The following is a 21593-nucleotide window of genomic DNA, read 5'->3' on the forward strand; positions in this document are numbered from 1 at the left end:
GTGCTGTTCATATAGGATGTGAGACGAAATGTGGGTGAGGTGCACCCATTACTATAATGCAATAAAGGGCAACAAAACCACAAAACTATGATCTCAGTCTGCTGAAAATTCAATCAATACCTCCCTGACACGGTCTCATGAAAAACCGAACTACAGACGCTTAACAAATATGGGTTTTCTTGCAGGACAGGGGTATTAGATGGTATAACATTGTGCATGTGTTACATGTATTCCATTTGCATACTTTAATTTTTTTGTCGTGAGACAGTCAGAATCATAGTATTTTGCCACTGGTCAAAGCAAATCAACCCAATATGCCACACACAGACACCTGAAAAGGTGTCCTTGTAAACTGTTTGGAAAATGGAGGCCCACTTCTGGTTTACTCAGCAGATAAATGGATGAGCCATCTGTCTATTGCTGTCCATCACAGGCTAACATCAATCAAAGATCAATGAGCCATGTGATGTAGTAGGAGAACAATACCACAAGCGGAGCCAGTTGGTACCTCAAACTTGCCGAAGTAAAGAGAAGGGTGAAAACATCTTTGCCTTTAGTGCTGTTCTTTACTGTTCTTTCAGTGAAGAAATATTCCCCAGTTCTGATATAACTGATGCTAAAGCAGCTATGCTAACCTGACCGAACAGTCAGTTCCAGGCCTGTAGCTGCCAGTGATTCGTCTGAAGAGCTGTGGTTCGGACCCAAGCACCTAACTTGAAGCCTGGCAGGATGGATATTACTCAAGAACCCAGCTGCCATGCAAAGGAAAAAGCAACCAGCTGATCAATGGATCACAAATATGCGTTTAGCCTTACTACGTAGTACCACGTAGTGCTTTGTGTCCCTCTCGGCAGTCCATAGTTTTTTTAAAACCAGAAAGACATGGCGGCCTCCATAGAGCTTGCCCGTGCTATGTATATTCAGATAGGTAATTCTTCGCTCAGCAGGATGAGTCAGATTGTTGGCAGAGGTAATTGTACACCAATGAGGACTTACTTATGAACGAAGACGTTGATTTGAGTTAATAAATTACTTAAATCGTTACACACCCTTTGTCCCTTTAAGTGAAATGTTCCAACAATATCGGATGAAGCGCCGTGAAATTTGGTTCCCACATCCTTTTTCTCCAAGGATTTTATCAGTATCACTTTTGTGATCCTTTAACTTTTCCTCTTTGCCATCATCATTTCAAAATTTCTATTTTCAGATTTAACATCCTTTTTTTCTACTCCTAATCAGCAAATGTTAGCATGCAGATATTCAAAACAAAGACGATGAACAGAGTAAACATTACTTGAAAATACCACAATGCTAGCATAGTCATTCTGAACAATTTGACGAAGTACATCCTCGCCAAGCTCTTATGATTGTGGACTCTCAGTTGTCCTAAGCACAAAATAAAAGTGGTACAATGTAGTTTAATGAACAGTAATATGTGTAACCAGTGGTGTAAAACAAGCATATATTGAAGGACCTTTTAAACTTGTCAATAACATACATTTTTATCTTAAAAAAGCTGATGCTGGTATTTAAATCAGGAGTGACCTACAGCTCGCAATGCTCCCATCTGAACTCCTGCCTTCATGTTGAGGATTAAGCATTACATTACAGGATAATTCAAAGAAAGGGTGGGAAGGTGGGGGGGAAGGGGTCCATTGGAACAGATGGCTTTTATTCCACAGGAAGAAAAGGGTAAGACAGACGAGACAGCAGAACACGAAAACAACACAAAACCACATGGCAGAGAGATTGGAAAGACACTGAGAGAGAGCAGGCTCATGGTGTTGTTCATGAATATTTCTTATTCGTAAAAAAAGACTCTAAATGTGTGAGGCACATATATACACTTTGTGCAATAGATTTATATAATTTATTTACGATTGCCTTCCCTTTTCTCCTCCTCAGCACTCTCTCTGTCTCTCTGTCGCTCACGATCTGATTATCTATTTTGATTTGATGTCTAACTTGAAGAGGAAGGATTCTGTCCTTTTTCCACACACTCCCAGATTTAGTGAGAAAGTTACTAACACACACTCACACACACACATTCGCAAAAAAACACACTATCCATCGTTCAGTCAGCGAATTGTACACTTACAGTGTGTATGTGTGTGCCTGCAGGTCTTGCCTCAGGCTATTCTAGTGTCAGAAAGAGCGGGCCTGTCAGCTAGTCATTGCATCATTCTACGTAAGCTACAGACACACATGCACACAGACACACACTCATGTCCAAATGATAAAAAAAAGCAACTCTGTGGCCCTTCTCCCTGAGGACACACTTACTGTGTTAGACCTGCACAGATCCACTCTCCTAATGAGGGGACAGGAAACAGAGCACACACAGGAGAGGAGAGTGAAAGGTGAGGAGGGGAGATTTTTCTGACAGAGCAGTGTAAGTTACCTACAGTATCATTCAGAATAAGGCATGTGCTGTGTGTTTATACAGTATGTGCGTGTGTGCGTGATTGCATGAATTTGGTATATGTGTCGGCATTTGGGGGCGGCTTTCTCCTGCTCTTTCTATGTCTGGGCAGATGTGATGAATTTTCATTAGAGCGCTTCCTTATTAAGCCTGTTTCTGGCCTTGTGTATGCCTCGCAGCCACACACACACACACACACACACACGCACACACACACACACACCAAACACATGCACAGGCCTCAGATGAGAGCAATAAGGGAATTAGTGTTTATAACAAGCTCAGAGAAGACCCCTTACTGGGAACTCAGTGGAAGAAGCAAATGTAATGGGTACAGATGCAGCACACACACACACACACACAAAGATATACACATGATACGCACATATGCGTAACTCTTAATACTGTAAGTTGTATGTATAAGTGTGTGTATTTTAAATGGTAATCCATTCGCCCTCTTTATCATTCTTGTATCCTTAGCGCTCGCAATTCTAAGGAGCACGGTAATGCTGATAATTGGCCTTTCATCTGCTTCTTCTCTTCATCACTATCAGCTCTTCTCTCCCGCGGCCATCCTCAACTCCCATATTTGCCCCACTTTCCCGTCACAGCATCCTGATAAGGCTTGGGACTGACCTCAGGCGCCTCTCAATATCGAACACACACGTTCGTCAACTCGGGCAACGAGCTCATTAGGAAGTCATTGGACTGATTTCTGTTTAATGTTTAATGTTGTTATATTCTTTTTGTAGGCGATAAAGATATTAAAGACAACATAAAAGGGCTTTCAGCTGCGTCTAGATTATTAAACGCGTTATTATTTCCTAATTGCGCTTGATGCAATTCTTATCTAAGGCTGTGGATTGAGGGAAAGTTTAAACCTGAAGCGAAAAGTCAATGTGTGTTAAGTCAAGTAAATCATGGGTGGTCTTGGTTGATCAATAAGGAACAGGCAGCAACTGTCAGGTCTTGTTATGCACAGATGAAGAGACGCACACTGAATTGCACGCAAGGAGCACACAAATGATTGCAATGAGAGCAAAGTGTTACTGCTAATCTTATTAAAGGTGGAAGACCTGATGGTAATGGCGCGCTTAATTGCACCCAGGAGGGCTTTTGGGACACAGAAAATTTCCTTCCATTATGCCAAAGGTGTGAGAACATGCAAATGCCTCATCAATTTATTTATTTCCTTTACTCGTGCACTCGTACATGAAGGGGCTGGTGCTGTAGGATAGAACGGATTCACATGGTAGCCATTTTCCTCAGACGTCACACTCAGGGTGAGACGCTCGAATGCTGGGATAATGTGCTGCTATTCTCACTAGCAGCAACTGAAGAGATGATGCTAGTGAGAATCTGATGAAAATTAGGCCATATTTCAAGACTAAAAATCATATTTGATAACCCATTAGCAAATAGCTAATAGCAGATAGCATCCAACCGCCTTTGTGTCCTAGATGTTTGTTGATATTACAGAATACATTTACGCCTCTTCTATCGTGTTGCGTAGGCTAATACTACATTATCTAACGATAATGTTAGCCAGGGAATGGTTGAACACTAACGTTATGATCAAATATGTTGTTTTTCCTTAAAAGATGGCCGGACTTCCCTCCGGACTTTCACCAGATTCCCTACATTTATAGGACTTACAGGCAACCTGGAGCGCAGCAGTGCAACATTTGAGCCTCCCACGCTGAGTGTGATGTCAGAAGAAAATGGCCGCCACGTGAATATGTCCTCAGTGGCTGTAATGTGCAGGAATGGCAAACATGTCCAGAATCTTCCATTAGTGATAGAACAGTTGGGGTTTGTCGCATCAGTCGTAACCCCTGATGTTTCCCTGAAGAATCGCCTTGATTGAACCTTTCCGGCTCCACTGAAATGGGGATGGGTGAGGGCAGAATGACGAGATGAAAGCTATGGGGGGGGGGGGGGGGGACTCCTGTGGAACCACACACCTGTGCCCATACAGCCTTGATATAGGCAGTGACTTGTCGAACACTAATGAGGGACACATATATCCAGTATGCCTCTCTGTCACGTTAGGACACTCATATAGTGGCACGCACTGAGCTGTATAATTCATGTGATGTATGCTCCTTGTGGCGGTCATGCAGTCGTGTGCATGTGTGTGCATGTGTGTAACTCAGGTGGTTAGTGCTGTGACATGCGAGGCCTGTCATCTCTTGTTCACACAGGCAGAAGTAACCCGAGGTCGTCCACAGACCCTCTGCTGCTCCGACTCGTCGTCTCCCGAGGCAAACATTGACATATTTGTCAGTGTATTTTTCTCACGCGCGCTTCTCTCGCGCGTCTCTCCCTCTCTCTTGTTTGTGTTATCGTACCGAAGATCTCGTGCCACCTCCTAACAAAGCCGATGCGGCATCTCTTAATCACATTGTGCAGATATCAGGATTTGTGTTGGGGTGATGCTGATAGTGATAATGTTGTTGGTTTATCGCTGCGCTGCATCTGCGTGACAGTGACAAGGACACGCCGACACACCTCGACTTGACTGACAACACAAAGGGACTCTGCAGAAGTAGCTTCGCAACAGCAGCCGATGAAATATTTACGTAACACACATAGTCAAGCTTGTCACAAAGAACATTCACCTATACTGTGATAGACTGCTCCCTCTTCAGCATGTCAGTCTATTTGCATTTTGTATTTAGCATGGAGCCGCAACATGCACCATTTTTCTTTCTTTTTTTCTCCCTGTTGGACTGAGCTTGTGCTTAATAGGATAGGATGGCTAAAGAGATGAGTGCCAGCAAATAGCAGATTTTCTTAGAATAACCTTGACGCCGAGCACCTCTGAAACACTTCCCCTCTGAGCTGATAAAAAGATATTCTATTCCATTTGATTCATTTCTGAGCCTCACTGCAACCTAAACACAACACTTGTGAACAAGCACACTGACACACTCAGACGCAGAGAGACACGCAATAGCAATCTGATTTTAAGGTGCCAAAGATGAAGTGTGATGTTTTCTCGGATAGCACGGCGTTCCTTCGCACCTGAGTGTGAGGGTGCCAAAGGGTGTGCATTTCAAAAAGCATAAGGAAAATATACTAAACGATGCAAAATAATTCTTCATTTTGTGTCGCACGACGACATTCTCTCACCCTTGTTCATAAGGAGGTATACAGATTTGAATTAAAACTATGTGAATTAAATCAAAGATCCATTCAGTAGTTCTCATTTCAGTTTTCTTTCATAATGCCAAAGTGACCCGTTGCCTGCACCCTCATTATGAACAGAATTTAATTTTGAAGCATCCGCACCTGTTACATGATCGGATGAGAGCTGCTATGAAGAGACAAGTGCCATCATTGCCTGTGATGGCAAAACAGGTGCCTACACACTCCTGGAAACACTGACTCATTTTGAAATTAAGTTGAATTAATTAAGTAGAGTTAGACATCCCTAACTCACTTTTCAAAACTAATTTAGTCTCTCTCTGTCAGAATCTAGGCACATTTATTTAAAATTATTCATTTGGATCCCCATAAGCCACTGCCAAAGTAGAAGCTATTCTTTCTGGGGTCCACACAGATATAAATCAAATCACGATAAAAAACAATTAAGCACCCGAGGCAGAAAGAGAACAAAACAAATCAGCTACAAACACAAAACAACCCCCCATGAATCAACAGTAGTGCAATTACTAATCAGAGCAACAGAACCCACAAAGTATGAAAGCACAGAAAAGCTCAGTAAAATTAACAGGAAACATTGTAAGGAAAACTCCTCATTAAAGGGTAACTCCACCAATTTTACACATTGAAGCATGTTTACAGGTCCCAAGGAGTACTACATCATATGTGAAACAAGTAGTATAAAGCCTTTTGTGGCTCCAGAAGGAGATGCATGTAATCTAGTAAATTACCTTCACAATGTCACTCAGTGGCTAAATAGCATTTTGGGTAATGTAGTAATTTTTCAGATTACATACAGCTTCCTCTGCAGCCAATTAAGGCTTGATACTACTTTTTTCTTTCAAATATTCAGTGGTACGGCCCAAGACCTGTCAACACAACTTGATCTGTAAAAATTGGTGGAGTAAGCCTTTATTGTTCATATAGTCTGATATTATGTAGCAAAATCTGTTTGGCTGGAGGTTCTGTTCCTTTAGTTTTTTTCCAGGGCCTTTCTAAAAACAGTTTTAATTGTAAAATATGAAATGTCTGATGGTAAGCTATTACATATTTTCATCCCTCTGTACATAACAGTATGTCGCCTTGCATTAGCTTTTGAGACAGGAAGTCAGAACCAACCTGTTGATGCACAACCCCCTTTTTAACTGTGCATCGTCAAATACTATATGGACATAACATAACCTCTATTTAAACACTGTTTTAAATCTAAAACCCATAATGTTCCCTTTTTATCAAATATACAGTATCTGTGTGATGAAGTATGGCTTATGGGCCCCCTTTAAAAACGAGAGGCTACATCTCAAGCTGTTTATCCTGAAACAATAAGGTTGAGTATTTTGACTAAAATTGGCTCATTTACTGGTTGCAAGCATCATTTCAGAAATAAGATATTCACCGTCACATTGATAAGTGACAGCTTCACTACATACCACTGATGACATCGGATGCAGCCTGCAGATTTTTTTAAAAACGTGTTTGACAACATTAATCATTTCTGCCGTTTTAGTGTCAAAGCAGCCAGAGCGCAAATCCAAATTTTGCAGATTTGAAGCAGCTGTGATATGCTGTGCGATCCGCTGTGGTGCTCGTTCTTATCTCTGGTTTTGTGCCACCTTTAAGAGTGCGTGCCATGAATTTGTTTTGCGGAGAGTTTGCCCTGTCAGCATGCCTTCAAGTGTTTTCAGACTTTGGGGGACAGCCCCTCATTCGCTCCCTAATATGAGTGACACAGTGCATTATCACACATAGCCTGTTAACACATTTAATACCTACATGCACCCACATGTGCATGGAGACACACATACACACACATTCACCTGTGCAAACATTCACACACACATAGCTGTGAAACTGTGAGGTTGAGAGGTACTCTCAATCTGCCTCTGCAGTTCAGTGTTTTACACTTTGTTCTCATGTACACTATTTTCTCTATCCACCTTTTCACTTAGTCACAGTGTACCTTTCTCCTTGCCTTTCTGTTCCCGTTGCTTCTCACCTCTTTCCTCATCTCCCATTTTTTCCACCCGTCTCCTCTCATCTCCTTCTTCTCATATCCTCCCATATCGCCTCCTACTCTCAGCCAACTTCAAGGTTGGTACTGACTCAGTATTCTGCAGGTATGGTGTTTTTAAGGCATCTGAGTTTTTAGGGCGAGAAACGTTCACCAGTGACACGAAAGAATAAGGACCAACAAGTACAGTATGGAAAAGAAAGGACAGACCATAAACTGAACTTCACACCTCAAACATACAGGTGGTTAGCTGATAGTGTTCATAACGCCAGCTGCCAGTCAAACCTTCCAGAAGTTAATATTTAAAAGAGAAGTAAGAGTAAAGTTACACCTGTCGCGACTGGAGAAATGGGAAGAAAAGTTAGCAAAAAAAAGTTAATGCCAGTGTAAAGATACATTCAGTGATTTTGTCATAACACAAGCACATCCCCAACATTGTTGTTTTTACGGATGTTATAATAGTAATGAATGGACTTCCGGGTTGACTCGCCTCCGTACTCATACGTGTGAGGAAACGAGGCATAAATGTCACAAACACAATGGCAGCACCCACAGGAAGGGGGTAGGATGAAAAAGTAGATTACAGTATTTACAGCACTTTCATACTTTCACAGTATGAAAGTGCCACATGTGTCGTTTTCGCCTTTATTTTGTCCATTTATGCAAGGAGGCTGCACTGCTGAGGGTTCACACTTGCCGAAAAGACATCATTTTGTTACAGTCAGCCAAATTTTGTAAAGTTCTGACATTTTACACCTGGACCGCTTCAGACTTTACCTGCATTAAGCCAGGGCCATATGCAATTGTGAGTGCATACTTTATGCCAAAGGATATAATAAAGGACTTTTCTGTAGCATTTACAGAATTGCCCAGATGTTATCACAGCTGCCACTTTGATATTTATGGGTCATTTCACTCTGTTATGGGTCATTTCACTGTTAGGAACCCTCCTAAGCAAAAAAAAAAAGATTATTTGACCTATGTGAATGGGACTATTCAGGTATATCTTTGAATTTAGAGAATAGAAACAGCTGTGTGGCAACACAGTGCTCAGGCCACTGAAAAGTTATTGGCGAGTGTATCTGATGACCCTTGTTGACAAATGACATGTGATGCTTGGCAGTTGTCACCATATTTCAGTGGGGACACGCTGTTCCCACAGGCATTCATGTGCTCCATTCACACCAAGCCGGCCTTCACCTTCACTGTCCTGGACCGAGTTACGGGAATGTTGCTGTGCTTATGTAATCTCCTGGCAAAACTAGGCCTTTTCAATCCACCATTAAACTCCCCTCACTCTCAGTGGGGCATTACACTCACACACACACATGAGGGCACACATATGGACACACATGTGCGCGCACACACAAACGCACACATATGTATCGGCACATGTGACATATCCCCATCAACCTTTGCTCTCAGTTAGACACACACACATAAACTCAGGCACGCACGCGCACACACATACATCGCATCCCAGCGCTCTGGATTAGGTGTACAGATTAGAGATTAGGGCCAGCAGTGGGATTACACAGTGCTCTGCTGCCCCGCCTCCATCATAGATCAGAAGCACCTCTGGCCCTGTCAGAGAGAGAGAGAGAGACAGAGAGAGAGAGAGATGGTGAGGGTTTTATATAGCTGGTATTCATTTCTTAATCCTAAATTAGCATCTGCAAAATGCCATTACCTCAGAGGATTTCAATTGTCTTTCTGTGCTCAGTCCTCTCTATTATAATTCTCTCTTTTCTCAATTCCATCTTTTCCTCCCTCTCTCTCTCTCTCTCTCTCTCTCTCTCTCTCTCTCTCTCTCTCTCTCTCTCTTTTTCTTTCTCTCTGTCTCCCACCACTTACACACAAATCCTGAGGCCATCTTCACAGCAATACCAGCTGCCTCCAGCATCACTCACATTAATCTGAGCTCTCTCTCAATTGTCCCCTTATCACATATTTCCTGACTTGGTCAAGTGTACGTCCACTCAGGCAGAGTCAAACCAACAGAAATTAATCACCCAACAGGACGGGGTATGTCAGGTTTTTCAGAGAGGAGAAAGGATCTTGAGGATAGATGGCTAAATCTTCCAGGGAATCTGTCTCCTACAGTAGATGGAGTGTTAAAGGATGTGGGTGAGGATTGCCTGAGGACTGTGGTGAGATGGTATATCGATTGCTGATTCACTATCTAGATCCTTGATTTTCTACCTGGGCGTTTGGGACCTCCTGTGGGGTCACAAGCTATTTCAGGGTGGACATGAAAAGAAGAATGTGCTGGTAGAGTACATATATATATATACACACACTGTATATACTGTATGTAATCCTCAGAATGTTGGGGTTTTTTCCTCGTGAAGAGCATTTTCAGGCACAATACTAACAGCGAGCGTTACCATGAGGTGAAACGAGGAGTTTAAAAGGTCATGAACTACTGATCTAGACAGATAAATCCAAACTCACACACGCAAACTACAAACAAGAACTAATTTTCCCGTCATTAAAACCCAGCGCTGTCGGTGTGACGCGCGGTCCACAGTGATTGCTAAAGAGGCCAGCTGCTTTAGGGACACAGGGACACTGCCCTTTATAAATAAAGTTTAACTTGAACTTGACAGACGTTGCACAGAATCTGCAGACTTTAGCACAGTAGATAGAAGCTTAGCGGGTAGCTTAGTATCTGTTGACAAGGCTGGCACGCAACCAGGCTGCCAGAAGCGTTAGTATCCAGATTCGTTCAGAAGTTGACTTGGCTGCGTCTGTGGTTTATCCAATGAACTGTGTGTTTTCAAGGCTAATAGTAATATTGCTCCCTTAGTGTGTTTTTGACTACAACCACTGGGGGCTTTCATAATGTTTGATCAGTACCTCATTTCCTCTTTGACATGCTTGTCTGCGCCAATTTGTCTGTCTTCTTTATCTGTCTGTTACCTAAAGGTACCATCAAAATAATTCATGCTCTACCCCCTTTGTAGTGAAATGATTTAAATGTTTTTTTGTTCACTTCTTAGGTGAATGCCGTCATGCCATTTGGGTGCCTTGCCCTGCGAGATGGGCGGTCTTACGATAGCATGTCTGATGTCACGGACAAATATGAAATTGGACAAGTCCTCCGAGCGTAAGTATGCGTGTGGCTTTTTTCCTCCACTCCCATGTAGAATTCATGGGCATGCTCCTATATTCCCCAGCGATCTTTATACTCTTCATGAATTATTTCAAATTGAATTTGATCTATTGTCCCTGTAGATTTACTTTGACATATGAAACAGTTTCACTGAAAAAATAGCATGAGGCTAGTATGTAACAAACTTACACTATGTAGTTTTAAAGAAGATATTAATATTTGCAATATCAATGAGGTGATAATACAAACTGGAATAAACAAGCTGTTCTCAGAGGAAAATAAGGTTCCCAGAACACTGTTTGAAGCCAGAAAGGTGGCAGGGTCCACCAAATATAAACAAAGTAAAACAATACAAGATTGTGTCGGTTAGTTTGTTTATTCAGTTTAAAGAAAGATGTTTATTTTTGTTTTTTGGGGGGTTTTTATGGCAATGAGGATCCTTCTCCTCTGATTTAAACGTCATCCTCAAAACTACGTAGTGCACCTTTAAGAGACGTTTTTAGTTAAAACATTTTCAGACCTATTTTCAAAGAGCTGACAGTCAGCTGCTTTGACTGGCCGTCTCCGTCCCTTGAATACCTCTCCTTGACACATTGGAGGCACACACACACACAAATACAAACACACACACACACACACACACACACACACACACACACCAATCAGTGTAAGAGGCCATATGGCAACATCGGCATCTGGCCTCAGAGATTTCTGCTCATCTTTTATATAACACACACGCACACACATTAACTCAGAATTAAGTGCACACATTTGCTGTATATGCGCTCGTCTTAATTTTTATGGGAACGAGGAAGATAAAGTCACTAAGGCTGTTGTGAAGATAAAGTATGTGCTTGTTGCTTTGCATTTTACGTTGTGTTTTTTAATCAGAGAACAAAAGAAAGAAAGAAAGAAAGAAAGAAGGACGGAAAGAAAAACATCAGATTCCCTCATAGTGTTTATTGCACATGAAACATTTAATGTGAAATGTCGTAGTTTACTTTTGCTTCACACAGTACTGTATGCCCCAAAGGCTCAAACCCAGACGATGCCCATCTGATGGCAGCAATAGACCCATTTGAGATTTATTATGACCCTTTTATTCTACCCAACGACTCTCCCCCTAATTAAATTCTTTCACTGTGTTTCACCACCACAACAGTCAGTGCACTTTGTCTCCCTAATTTGAATATTATGCTGTGTGTGTGTGTGTGTCTCTCACCAAAACACTTCTTTCATGCTATTACATTATATTTACTTTCTCTGCCTTCCTCTGTCTGTCCGTCTTTCTATTTCCTTTTTGCTTCTTGCGTAGGAAGGAGTTCTGTGAGCTGTGCCTGGCCAAGGACAGACAAACAGACAAGGTGTTTGTCTGCAAGAAATTCCTCAAGAAAGACGGCAGGAAAGTCCGCAAGGCTGCCAAGAACGAAATCATGATCCTGAAATTGTACGCAGTCAGTCTGTGGACAGATGGGTGTATGAGATGAGATGAGATGAGATGAGATGAGATGAGATGAGATGAGATGAGAGAATGTTGTCTTACTTTTCTGTTCATATTTCAAGTCACACGATCCATGCAATAACTTCATTTAATGCTGTTAGCTCAAGTGTAGGCAACGTCTGCTTTACACTGATTGGGAAGTATCTAACCAGCTACAGAGATTTACACCCACATGATCTTCTTTGTACTCAACATTTTTCAGACGCCACAGAATGGTTAGCGCCTTTCAATTTCCTAAGAGACCCTTTTGCTTTTGTGATGTTACAGTCTGTTAACTCTTGTTGCTGTTCCAGGGTCAACCACCCAAACATCCTTCAGTTGATAGACACATTCGAGACCCGGAAAGAATACCTCATCATCCAGGAGTTGTGAGTGTTTCTTTTCTCTTCGTCACTATTTATTTTCCCTGACAAAGTGTACTCAAGTGCGTGTGTGTCTTAATTGTGCATGTGCCTCCATGTACCTGAACACACGCAGATCAATCAGCTAAAGGGCCTACCCTCTTATTACTGTGTGCTCTATTGCTCCCCTCAGCAACAGAGGAAGGTGTTTGATTTTATGAGATATTTGCTCTTAGTAACACTCGACATTACTCAGTGCTCCTGAAGCACTGCTTTGCCGTAATAGGGTCTCTACAGAGAATTCCGGATCGATGCGCCAGAGCGGGGCCCGATCTGCGTCACTTGTGACTAGTGCACTTTCAACATTTGCGATTTTTATTTGAAAGCATACAGGCGGAGATGGACAGCACTCAAAGCGATTGCAGTCATCTGTGTACCTGGTGTTTGTTTGTGGCTCACATTTGCCGAAGCAATAGCCCTCCTGCTGCAGGCAATACGTGATGATCGCACCCATCATTTCTACTCTCTCGGAAGTTAACCAAGTCTTTTCAGAGTAATGACCAATAGTATAGTTTTTAATTGCTCAGCAGCGCTAGCTTTAGGCCCGTAGAAGCAGATTGCCTCACTAATGGGCAACAAACACAGGAGCACAGGGCTTTTGATAACTGTGTTAGCGAAAGCTCAAAGTGGATTAATGTGCTGCAACATGTGGCGCCAACTTGCGCGCACTTTTATTGGTAGATTTGGTGACGTGTACGCTGATGTTTGTGTGTGTTTGACTGCGTGCAGAGCCACAGGAGGAGACGTGTTCGATTGGATTCTGGACCAAGGCAATTACACAGAGAGAGATGCCTCCAATGTAATCAGACAAGTACTGGAAGCTGTGGCGTACTTACACTCCCTCAACATAGTTCACAGGAACCTGAAGGTACACGCTCACTCTCTTTCTCCCTCTCCTTGCTGTGTAAGATACACAATCCTCAAAAAATGCAATCAGATGCATGACAAAGAATGTCATAAAGTGAGTGGCCGTCTTTTCCGTCACACCCCAGAAAGAAATATCCAGTCAGAAGAAACTCAACTGAGACATTAAAGCAATTCACTTAGTGCCATCTCAGCTAATGACCCAGCATTTCATCTTTTTAGCAAGGGAGTAAACACTTTCTCTATTGCTTAATGCAATTTATAGTGATGCACAGAGGCATATGCAGACAGATTCAAATCCTATCCCCCTTCATCAACACATTAGGCTGGGGTTGCAGCCTCTCTTGGGCTTCCGACTCCCCCTACTGGTAGAAGCTGTGATTGCCTTTCAGTCTATATGGTGTGGACTCAAATACACTGTATGAAATGGCATCTTCAGATCAATGCGGAAATAGACATGGATTCATAAAGACACTTTCATCTTCAAGAAATAATTATTAAACTTTGACTTAATGGTCCCCAAGAGGAAATTTGTCTTTCAGCTTGAACACAAAACTCACAAACACTTGACCATGAATACTATTCATTAAAGATCTGATAAAATATATAAAACTGACAAAAAACTGGCTCTTGTAACACAAGAAATATCTGTCATCACCCAACCACATCACCTGGGGTTCATACAGCATCGCTATCATCACAAACCACAGAGTAAAGGTCAGCTGACTCATCTAAAGCATTTAACAGTTTAATGGCAACTGACGCCAATCGTCTTTGTGCCCATTAATCTATGTTTCCATCAAGACATTACAATGCAATACAAGATAAGGTCTTTGCTGACTCTACGATCAAGTTGTAGGATAGTTCTCAGTACATTTCTGATTTCTGATTGAATATGATTTCTGATATGGTATCAGCTCCCATACAGTGTGGTCAGTAGGCAATCTGAGGGGTGATGAAGGGGGGATGTGATCCCTCATCCTTGCAAAATGACCAAAATGCACCCCCCTTGTTAACCTTGACATCCCCACTCTCCATCCCGTGTGTTATAGTGAGTGCAGGGGCAGAAGGGGTGTTTAATGCTAGTCTGGTCTGCTTGTATCATTGAGCCGTATTCTTAATAAGGTATGTGAAAGTTAGAATCTAAGGCCTCGACCACGGCTCTGAAATATCAGTAACCCTACTATGCTGTGTATTGATCCATGCATGGTGCTGTTCTTGGATCTGAAGTAGCCGAGGCATTTGTGATTGTGCATTTTTCTCTCAGTCCGTACCTTTAGTCAGGTTTGTTTTTGAGCTACAATATTCTCTAAAATGTATACTATGAATACTCTATTCCATATTATATTGTAGCCATTAGAGTAGTGTCACCTTCATGGTCAAGGTGGCAGGTTAACATGGGTGCTTCAGTTTATGTATGTTTGATATTATGACATTATTTATTCTGTCCCCTCATTTTGTTTAGCTGGAAAACCTGATGTACTACACAGAAAACAACCACCAGAAAGTAGTGCTGCGAGATTTCTACCTGTCCAGGTTTGAGAATGGGCCCATCACAGAACCTTGTGGAACACCAGAATACCTGGGTAGGATACTCTCTATTGCCCTTTCTTCTGATTTTATACACAACTGTATTCCTTTTGTTCCTTTATTTCTCATCTTCATTTCATGTCCAACCATTAGCTTTGTCTGCTTTTGTGAATATAGGCATGCAGGCTTGTTTTAACCTTTTTTGAGTTATTTACTTCCTTCTTCCTTTGAAAATTATAATCTGTCAGAGATAAACGGTAATAGTAAAAAAGCACAGACGTGAAACACACACACAGAGTTGAAAGCACCTAGCCCTCGACCTCCTCCTCCCACTCCTCCTCTCCTTTCATAGCCTCTGATCTCCCGTGTACTGTCTCGCTCTCGGCTCTCCACTCTCCGCTCTCGCTCCACTCTCTGAGGTTTTTTGCAAGGGCAACTTGGAATGCAGAACTGTGCTTTGGCCTGGTTCTCTATGGTGAGAAGGGTCAGGACAGTTATTCATAATGTTGAGCTGAGTAATTAGACAAATAAATAAGGGAAGGGGATGGACGCCCTGATGGGAAAAGGTATGAGCAAGGAGGGAGTGCAAGTGGGAGCTCTTGTCTACGCAGTGTAGATTTTTGAATAATGGCCTTTGATGGTTTATAATTGAGAACTGTATCCCTCTCACTCTCTCTCTCTCTCTCTACATCTTCTCTTCTCTATGCTGTCCCTCAGCTCCTGAAGTGGTGGCTCGTCACCGATATGGTCGTCCTGTGGACTGCTGGGCTGTGGGTGTAATTATGTTCATACTGTGAGTTTCCTTTACTAAATACCAAAACCATAATTCAACAAGCACTATACACAATACGCGCTGAGCTGCAGCTGAATAACCGCTGTTTGATTTGTAACAGGCATTTTCAGGAGCTGCTTGCATGCTTACAAAATGACTTCCCATTCCTCCTTCTCTTCATGTATGTTCCCCTTTCTGCAGCCTATCAGGTAACCCTCCTTTTTATGATGAGACGGAGGAGGAGAACACAGATTTACACAATCGCATCATCTTCTGTCGCATCGTTGCTGGCGAGTTTGAATTTGATTCTCCGTACTGGGATGACATTTCACCTGCAGGTACATAGCTCTGCCACACGATGGCAATAAATACCCAGTTGAATTTTCTCTTTCTGGCATGAAGCATTAAAAGTGTTGGCAGTGAAAAGAAAAGTCTAATATTGTACATACGTGCCCATTTGTAGGTCAGATTTAAAGGTGACTACTACTTCTTACTACTAAGTAAGATATTAAAGCTGCTGTAAGTGATTTTTTGAGGTTTGGTCAGTAACCCATGTCTCTCTGCCTCCTGCTCATGCAGGGAAAGAGAACATTTTCTGGTATCTCTGCCTACTTTTATCCAATCAGGACAGAGAACACCATAAAGAGGCGGTTCTGTCTGCTCGTGAACACGCGGAGAGCAGGACCTTCCTGTCTGCTGCTATGTCTGGCTAATACCGCTGCTTGTTCATGTAGTGACATAGGGAGAAGGGAGGGAATTGCTGACTACAAACAGCAGGATGTTAAGCTAAAAGCGATGACAGCAGCTTTAATCACTTAGCTTCATGACCAAATGTTTAATCATTATGCACGATTTACGACCAACAAACTTTATATTCTCTCTTCTTGCCTAAATTGTTACCATACATGATTAGAACACATCTTTACCGTTTCTCTCAGCTAAGGAGCTCGTCTGTAGACTCATGGAGGTGGACCAGATGCTGAGAATCACTGCACAGGATGCACTTTGGCATGAATGGTAATTGTGTGCACAAGAGCAACATTTTAGCACACATATACAGGATTTGGCGCTCACTTGCTCACTATCTGTCCTTTGTGCCAGGATTGCAGGAAATGGTGCATCAGAGAAGAACCTAAAAGATGGTGTTTGTGCCCAGTTCGAGAAGAACTTTGCAAAGGCCAAATGGCGGGTATGGATTCACTCTCACTCTCTTTCTGTGGCAGTAGATTAAATTGGTGATATTTTAGTAAGCAACAAGAGAAAAGGATGAGGAAGGTTAGGTTACACCATTGGTTATGACTATAGCTGATTTATTTGTAATGGTGTTTGCACTTAGCATACAACCCTGCAGAGGTTTGTTTTAAATTTGCAAATGATATGGAGATGATCCTAAGGATGTCCCGGAGGTAAGAATGCAGAAGACCAAAGAAGGAAGAAGTCAAGATGGCAGTGCCAACCTAACACCATAAGTAACAGTTATAACCCTCTTCTCTCTTTCCCCATGTGGTTCCAAGGAGTTAAAGGTATTGTAGTTCATTATGAGGGAGAGTGGAAGGACAGAGCATGGGCAGAAACTCACCTTCTGTCCAGCATGATTCATATAAAAAAAAAAAAAAGTTTAAAAGCATCTAATGGCTGAACATCCTCTTGAATTTAAAAGAGGTTTCTATTTGTTAAGTTTTTTAATTAAATCCAGTGAAGCCTTGAGATGTATTGATCATGTTCGGGCGGGTGAAACGACTCCTCATCAGCTCTGTTCCTTCCCACTGTCACTCTGCCTGTCCCAGACGAGATCCATCCACTCTGCCCCACTTTTCTTCATCGGATTAGACCCAGATGTTCAAAGTGGCCCACTCTGCTCCTTTCTTACTCCTCATCTGCACTAGTCTATAAACCAGATTGGTTAAAAAACAAGATAATGATCAGCAACAGGGGAAGATGGTTGGTGCATTGCTTGTCCAGTTTTTATATACGTGTGGATAAGGAGAGGCAGATATGGAAAGGATATAAGGGATATAGGCCACTGTGGACTGTTGAACTGCAGTGATTTGAACTCTAAGGCCCTCTGTCATTCCTTTTACGTGAATCCTGGCTCATCGTCCCATACTGTTCCTCAGTGTTACATTCAAGTAAGTCATACTTGAAGCTACTGTATACAGAAGCTGCTCGGTCAAGCCATATTGTATTCAGTGATATCTCTGTGTCCACATGGCTTTTTCACTTCCGGAGAATCAAATCCCTGGTTTAGAAACAACTTCTAAGCTCACACGTTTCCCCAACTCCTTCAGTGTTCCGCGGATCAAAAGGAGTCCGATGGGTGTAAGAATAAAGGAGAAGGAGATTTACACTTGTCTGGTCGTTCACCTTTTCCTGTCAGCAAGCAGTCAAGGAGTGGCTTTGGGAGAGTGAGTCTTGAGATTGATTTAAACCAGGGTACAATCTGTCATAGCCTCCTGGAAGTAAACAACTGGCACTAATCTTACGGCACTGTTCACTTCACACAAATCACATCTCAGCGCTTAGTATGACGAGTGTTGACAGGCTTTTTGTCAAATGCTTGTCTTTTAAAGCTCATTTTTTTATGCTTTGCCAAAACCAACTGTAGTATCAGTGTTGTGTTTCTTTTAGGGAACAATTCAATATGGATGTTACTGCAAAAACACACACATTGTAAATCGAAAATTCTCTGTTTACTGCAGTCTTTCTCTACTTTTTCTTCTACTGTGTCTCCTTTGCAGAAAGCGATCCGTGTCACCACCTTCATGCAGCGCTTGAAGAATTCCGAGGCACTGAATGACAGTTCAGCCGAGGTTCAAGGCAGTGAGGAGGCAGGAGATGGTGAGGGGGGTGTGTCCCAGGGGACAAGTGATGAGGGAGACAAAGGGACAAGTGATGGAGGGGTGACTTCGAGTAGTGTGTCCTTAGAGGTTACGGTTGAAAGTACACCTCCAGGTATGGACGAGGAACAGGGGAGGGGTACGTTCGGAGGAAAACATGATGAGAGAAAGATGAGCACAGGCCCATCTGTGGGAACTTCCCCATCAGATACTCAAGAGCCCCTCTGTCAATCAAATGCAGTCCCCAAACTCGCACAGGAGCAGCCTGATAAGGCTGGCGCAAAGAAAGCACCAGGTGATGGAACCAGGAAAATGGCTGCCAATTTGGGTCAAAATAAAGTCGCTCCAGAATCCCCCGTGATGACACCTGACCCCTCCAAGCTGTCAGACGGTTCTTCGGGCACCAACCTTGACAAAAGCCACACAGCTGCCTCCCCTGAACCCAGCAGTAAACGTAAGATGGCTGCAACGCTCCATGGCCCTCCCACAGGCTCTACGGCTGCAACAGCCTCATCTGAGAAAAAGCCAGCTGTGCAGAGGGAGCAGAAGGATGAGACTGACGGGAGCTGGTGTCAGACACAAGTACCCGAGGCAGTGGCAGAGAGGTCAGTCGCAGCCTCAGTCACTCCAGCGATAGGGCCTGGAGCTGGTGTGGATGTAGGACTAGGAGTTAGGTTAAGGGGTGATGGCAGCCCTGTAAGTAGAAGCGATAGGGATGCCAGGAGAACCGACAGACACAGTGCTGAGTTTAGCCTTGCAAGAGTAGGTCCTGCGCCTGGACAGGGTTGTTATACAGTAGGAAGCTCTGCTAGTTTGGGCCGTCATGCCACACCATACAACCCAGACGTTGGGACTTTAGGGATGGGGATGGCAGGCAGCTATGTGAGTCCATACAGCTCCCTGTATACAAGTGGAGGAGGTTTAGGGATGTACGGGACTGGGCTACAGCCTGGAGCAGGTGGAAGCAGTACCACAAGTGACTGGCAAATGGACAGTGTGATTGAGCAGATAGAGAAGCAAATGGCCGCCGTGCTGGAGAAGATCGAGGGAGACATGCCCTCGCTGCTAGAGCAAATCAGTGACTGCCCGGCTGAACCGCCGCGTGCCCGGAGCACGCACGCTTCACCTGCCACCTCCCGTGCACGCCCCTCCCAACACTCCTCGACTGCGACCTCGTCCACTCCTCCACCTCTTCCAACCTCTCCCAGGCCTGCGCTACCATCTCTCCCCCGCCTTACTATCCCTCCTCCCTCCTATCCCCCACCCTCTCCACCCACACAATCCCCATCGCAGGCTGCGGGAGAGCAGGAAGACAGGGACGGACAGAGGGATGCCGCTCGTTCCAACCAGTCGCCCAGAGCTGGGATGGGCAGGGGGCTATGAAGCAGGTGTCCATGATGCAATGCACAACACCTGGAACACTGGATTTATAGTTTAACCTTGAGGATTTAAAGACTCTGAATCACCCAAAAGTATTATCTACTTTCTCCTCAGAACAAAAGTAACCATGCACTGTTGTTTGGTTTGGACGTGTATTTGTATTGAGAATACTACTAAAGAGAAATCTCCCAATGGCATTCAGATTCTCTTATGACTGGAGTGTATAGGGAGTAGTTTACTGTATCTCCTTGTATAAGAGCTGCACAGAAGAAAGAATGCAACTCTTTTTCCATCTCAAATCCAGATTGTCTGCATGAATGCTCACCGCATAACCTCCTCATACTGTAATCCAAGCACTCTGCGCAGTTAGCTAATCATGAATCTACACAAATAAGAACATTGTGGTAAAGTTCTCAGTTATTCCTGAGAGGTGACAGTTGAGGAAGTGTTATGATTTGCATTATTCCCTACAAACTGTATACACTTGTATATATACATACAAAGAACTGGGTTCCTGATTTTTGCTCAACTCCCATGTGGTATACTTCCTCATATCCAAACTGACATGTTCGTTTTCCAAAGCATCCCATAGCATTATTTTTCATTCCTTTTTATTTATGTAGCTATTAGTTCTATAGTGTGGCTGCAAAATCATGAGCTTGCAGTCACACAGTTGTACAGAAGTATGTGAAACTGAACTGATCAAGCCTTTCCATTGGCTGCTGCTGGAGATTGTTTTATTATATAGTGTATTTAAACTTGATATGTCACCCAAAGTCTTGCTCCACACCCTTTTGAGAGTTTGAACAAATTCTTTAAATACAAGACATTGTATAAAGGCTTTGCAGGAACACACACACACACACACACACACACACACACACACACACACACACACACACACACACACACACACCTTATTTCCATATCTTTTTTTTCCAAGTTTTGACCAAAAGAGTTTGTTTTCTTTCTCTCCAGTTTTGTCACCATATTCATTTGGTAGGCTACTGTTAAATGGACAGTGTTGTCTATATTTGCTCCTTTTTATCTTGTACAAAAACGTCTTTCTGAATTTCATTCTGCTTTTGGATCTATGTAATACCAGGTTCTGTGCTTTTCTCCCGAGCAAGTCTAGCACCCACAATTCTGTCCCTATGTAAAACTGTGCTGTTTGCAAGTCTTTCAATAAAAGCACAAAAATACATCTTGATCGTGAGTTGTTTCATGTGAACTTTTAAAAACAATTTCCTCTTAGCTATGAAATGCAATTACAGGTATGTTTTTTTCAGTGAAAGTGTTGAAATAACTTTTATCCAATGATTTCTTACAGAAGTTTATGTTGCATCGCCATGCCTACAAGTCCCATCTGGCCTTGCGTGGACTTCGGATTAGTCCACCCTTGTGAAGACAGGGGTGCTGGAAAACATATTCGTGGTTCTCAACAGTTAACATACGATAACAGCGCGTAGCAATGTGGAAATAAATGTATTTAACACACCAGATAATGTTATTGAAATTAAAGATGAATACGAATATCTACTTGTGATAAATCAATCAGATACGCACGTCGGTAAGCTCTCCGGACCGGAATG

At 42.9% G+C, this 21593-nt stretch overlaps 1 protein-coding gene across 4 annotated transcripts in view; it reads left to right on the forward strand.

The window, feature by feature from the left end:
• The window catches only part of camkvl (CaM kinase-like vesicle-associated, like), a 40655-nt gene extending 19444 nt beyond the window's left edge, over window positions 1-21211 (forward strand). The window contains exons 2-12 of one of the 4 annotated variants that reach the window (XM_030423308.1): window positions 10604-10710; window positions 12032-12163; window positions 12511-12585; window positions 13348-13486; window positions 14948-15068; window positions 15730-15805; window positions 15986-16122; window positions 16723-16801; window positions 16886-16973; window positions 17299-17307; window positions 18523-21211. In XM_030423308.1, the coding sequence (XP_030279168.1) occupies window positions 10616-10710; window positions 12032-12163; window positions 12511-12585; window positions 13348-13486; window positions 14948-15068; window positions 15730-15805; window positions 15986-16122; window positions 16723-16801; window positions 16886-16973; window positions 17299-17307; window positions 18523-20004 (2433 nt within the window). In that variant the 5' untranslated portion in view covers window positions 10604-10615 and the 3' untranslated portion in view covers window positions 20005-21211. The other 3 variants (XM_030423311.1, XM_030423309.1, XM_030423310.1) reach the window with 3 other exon arrangements.
• Window positions 21212-21593: the final 382 nt, after the last annotated feature.

The sequence above is a fragment of the Sparus aurata genome, chromosome 7 (genome assembly GCF_900880675.1).
Source record: "Sparus aurata chromosome 7, fSpaAur1.1, whole genome shotgun sequence".
In the NCBI taxonomy this organism is placed as follows: Eukaryota; Metazoa; Chordata; class Actinopteri; order Spariformes; family Sparidae; genus Sparus; species Sparus aurata.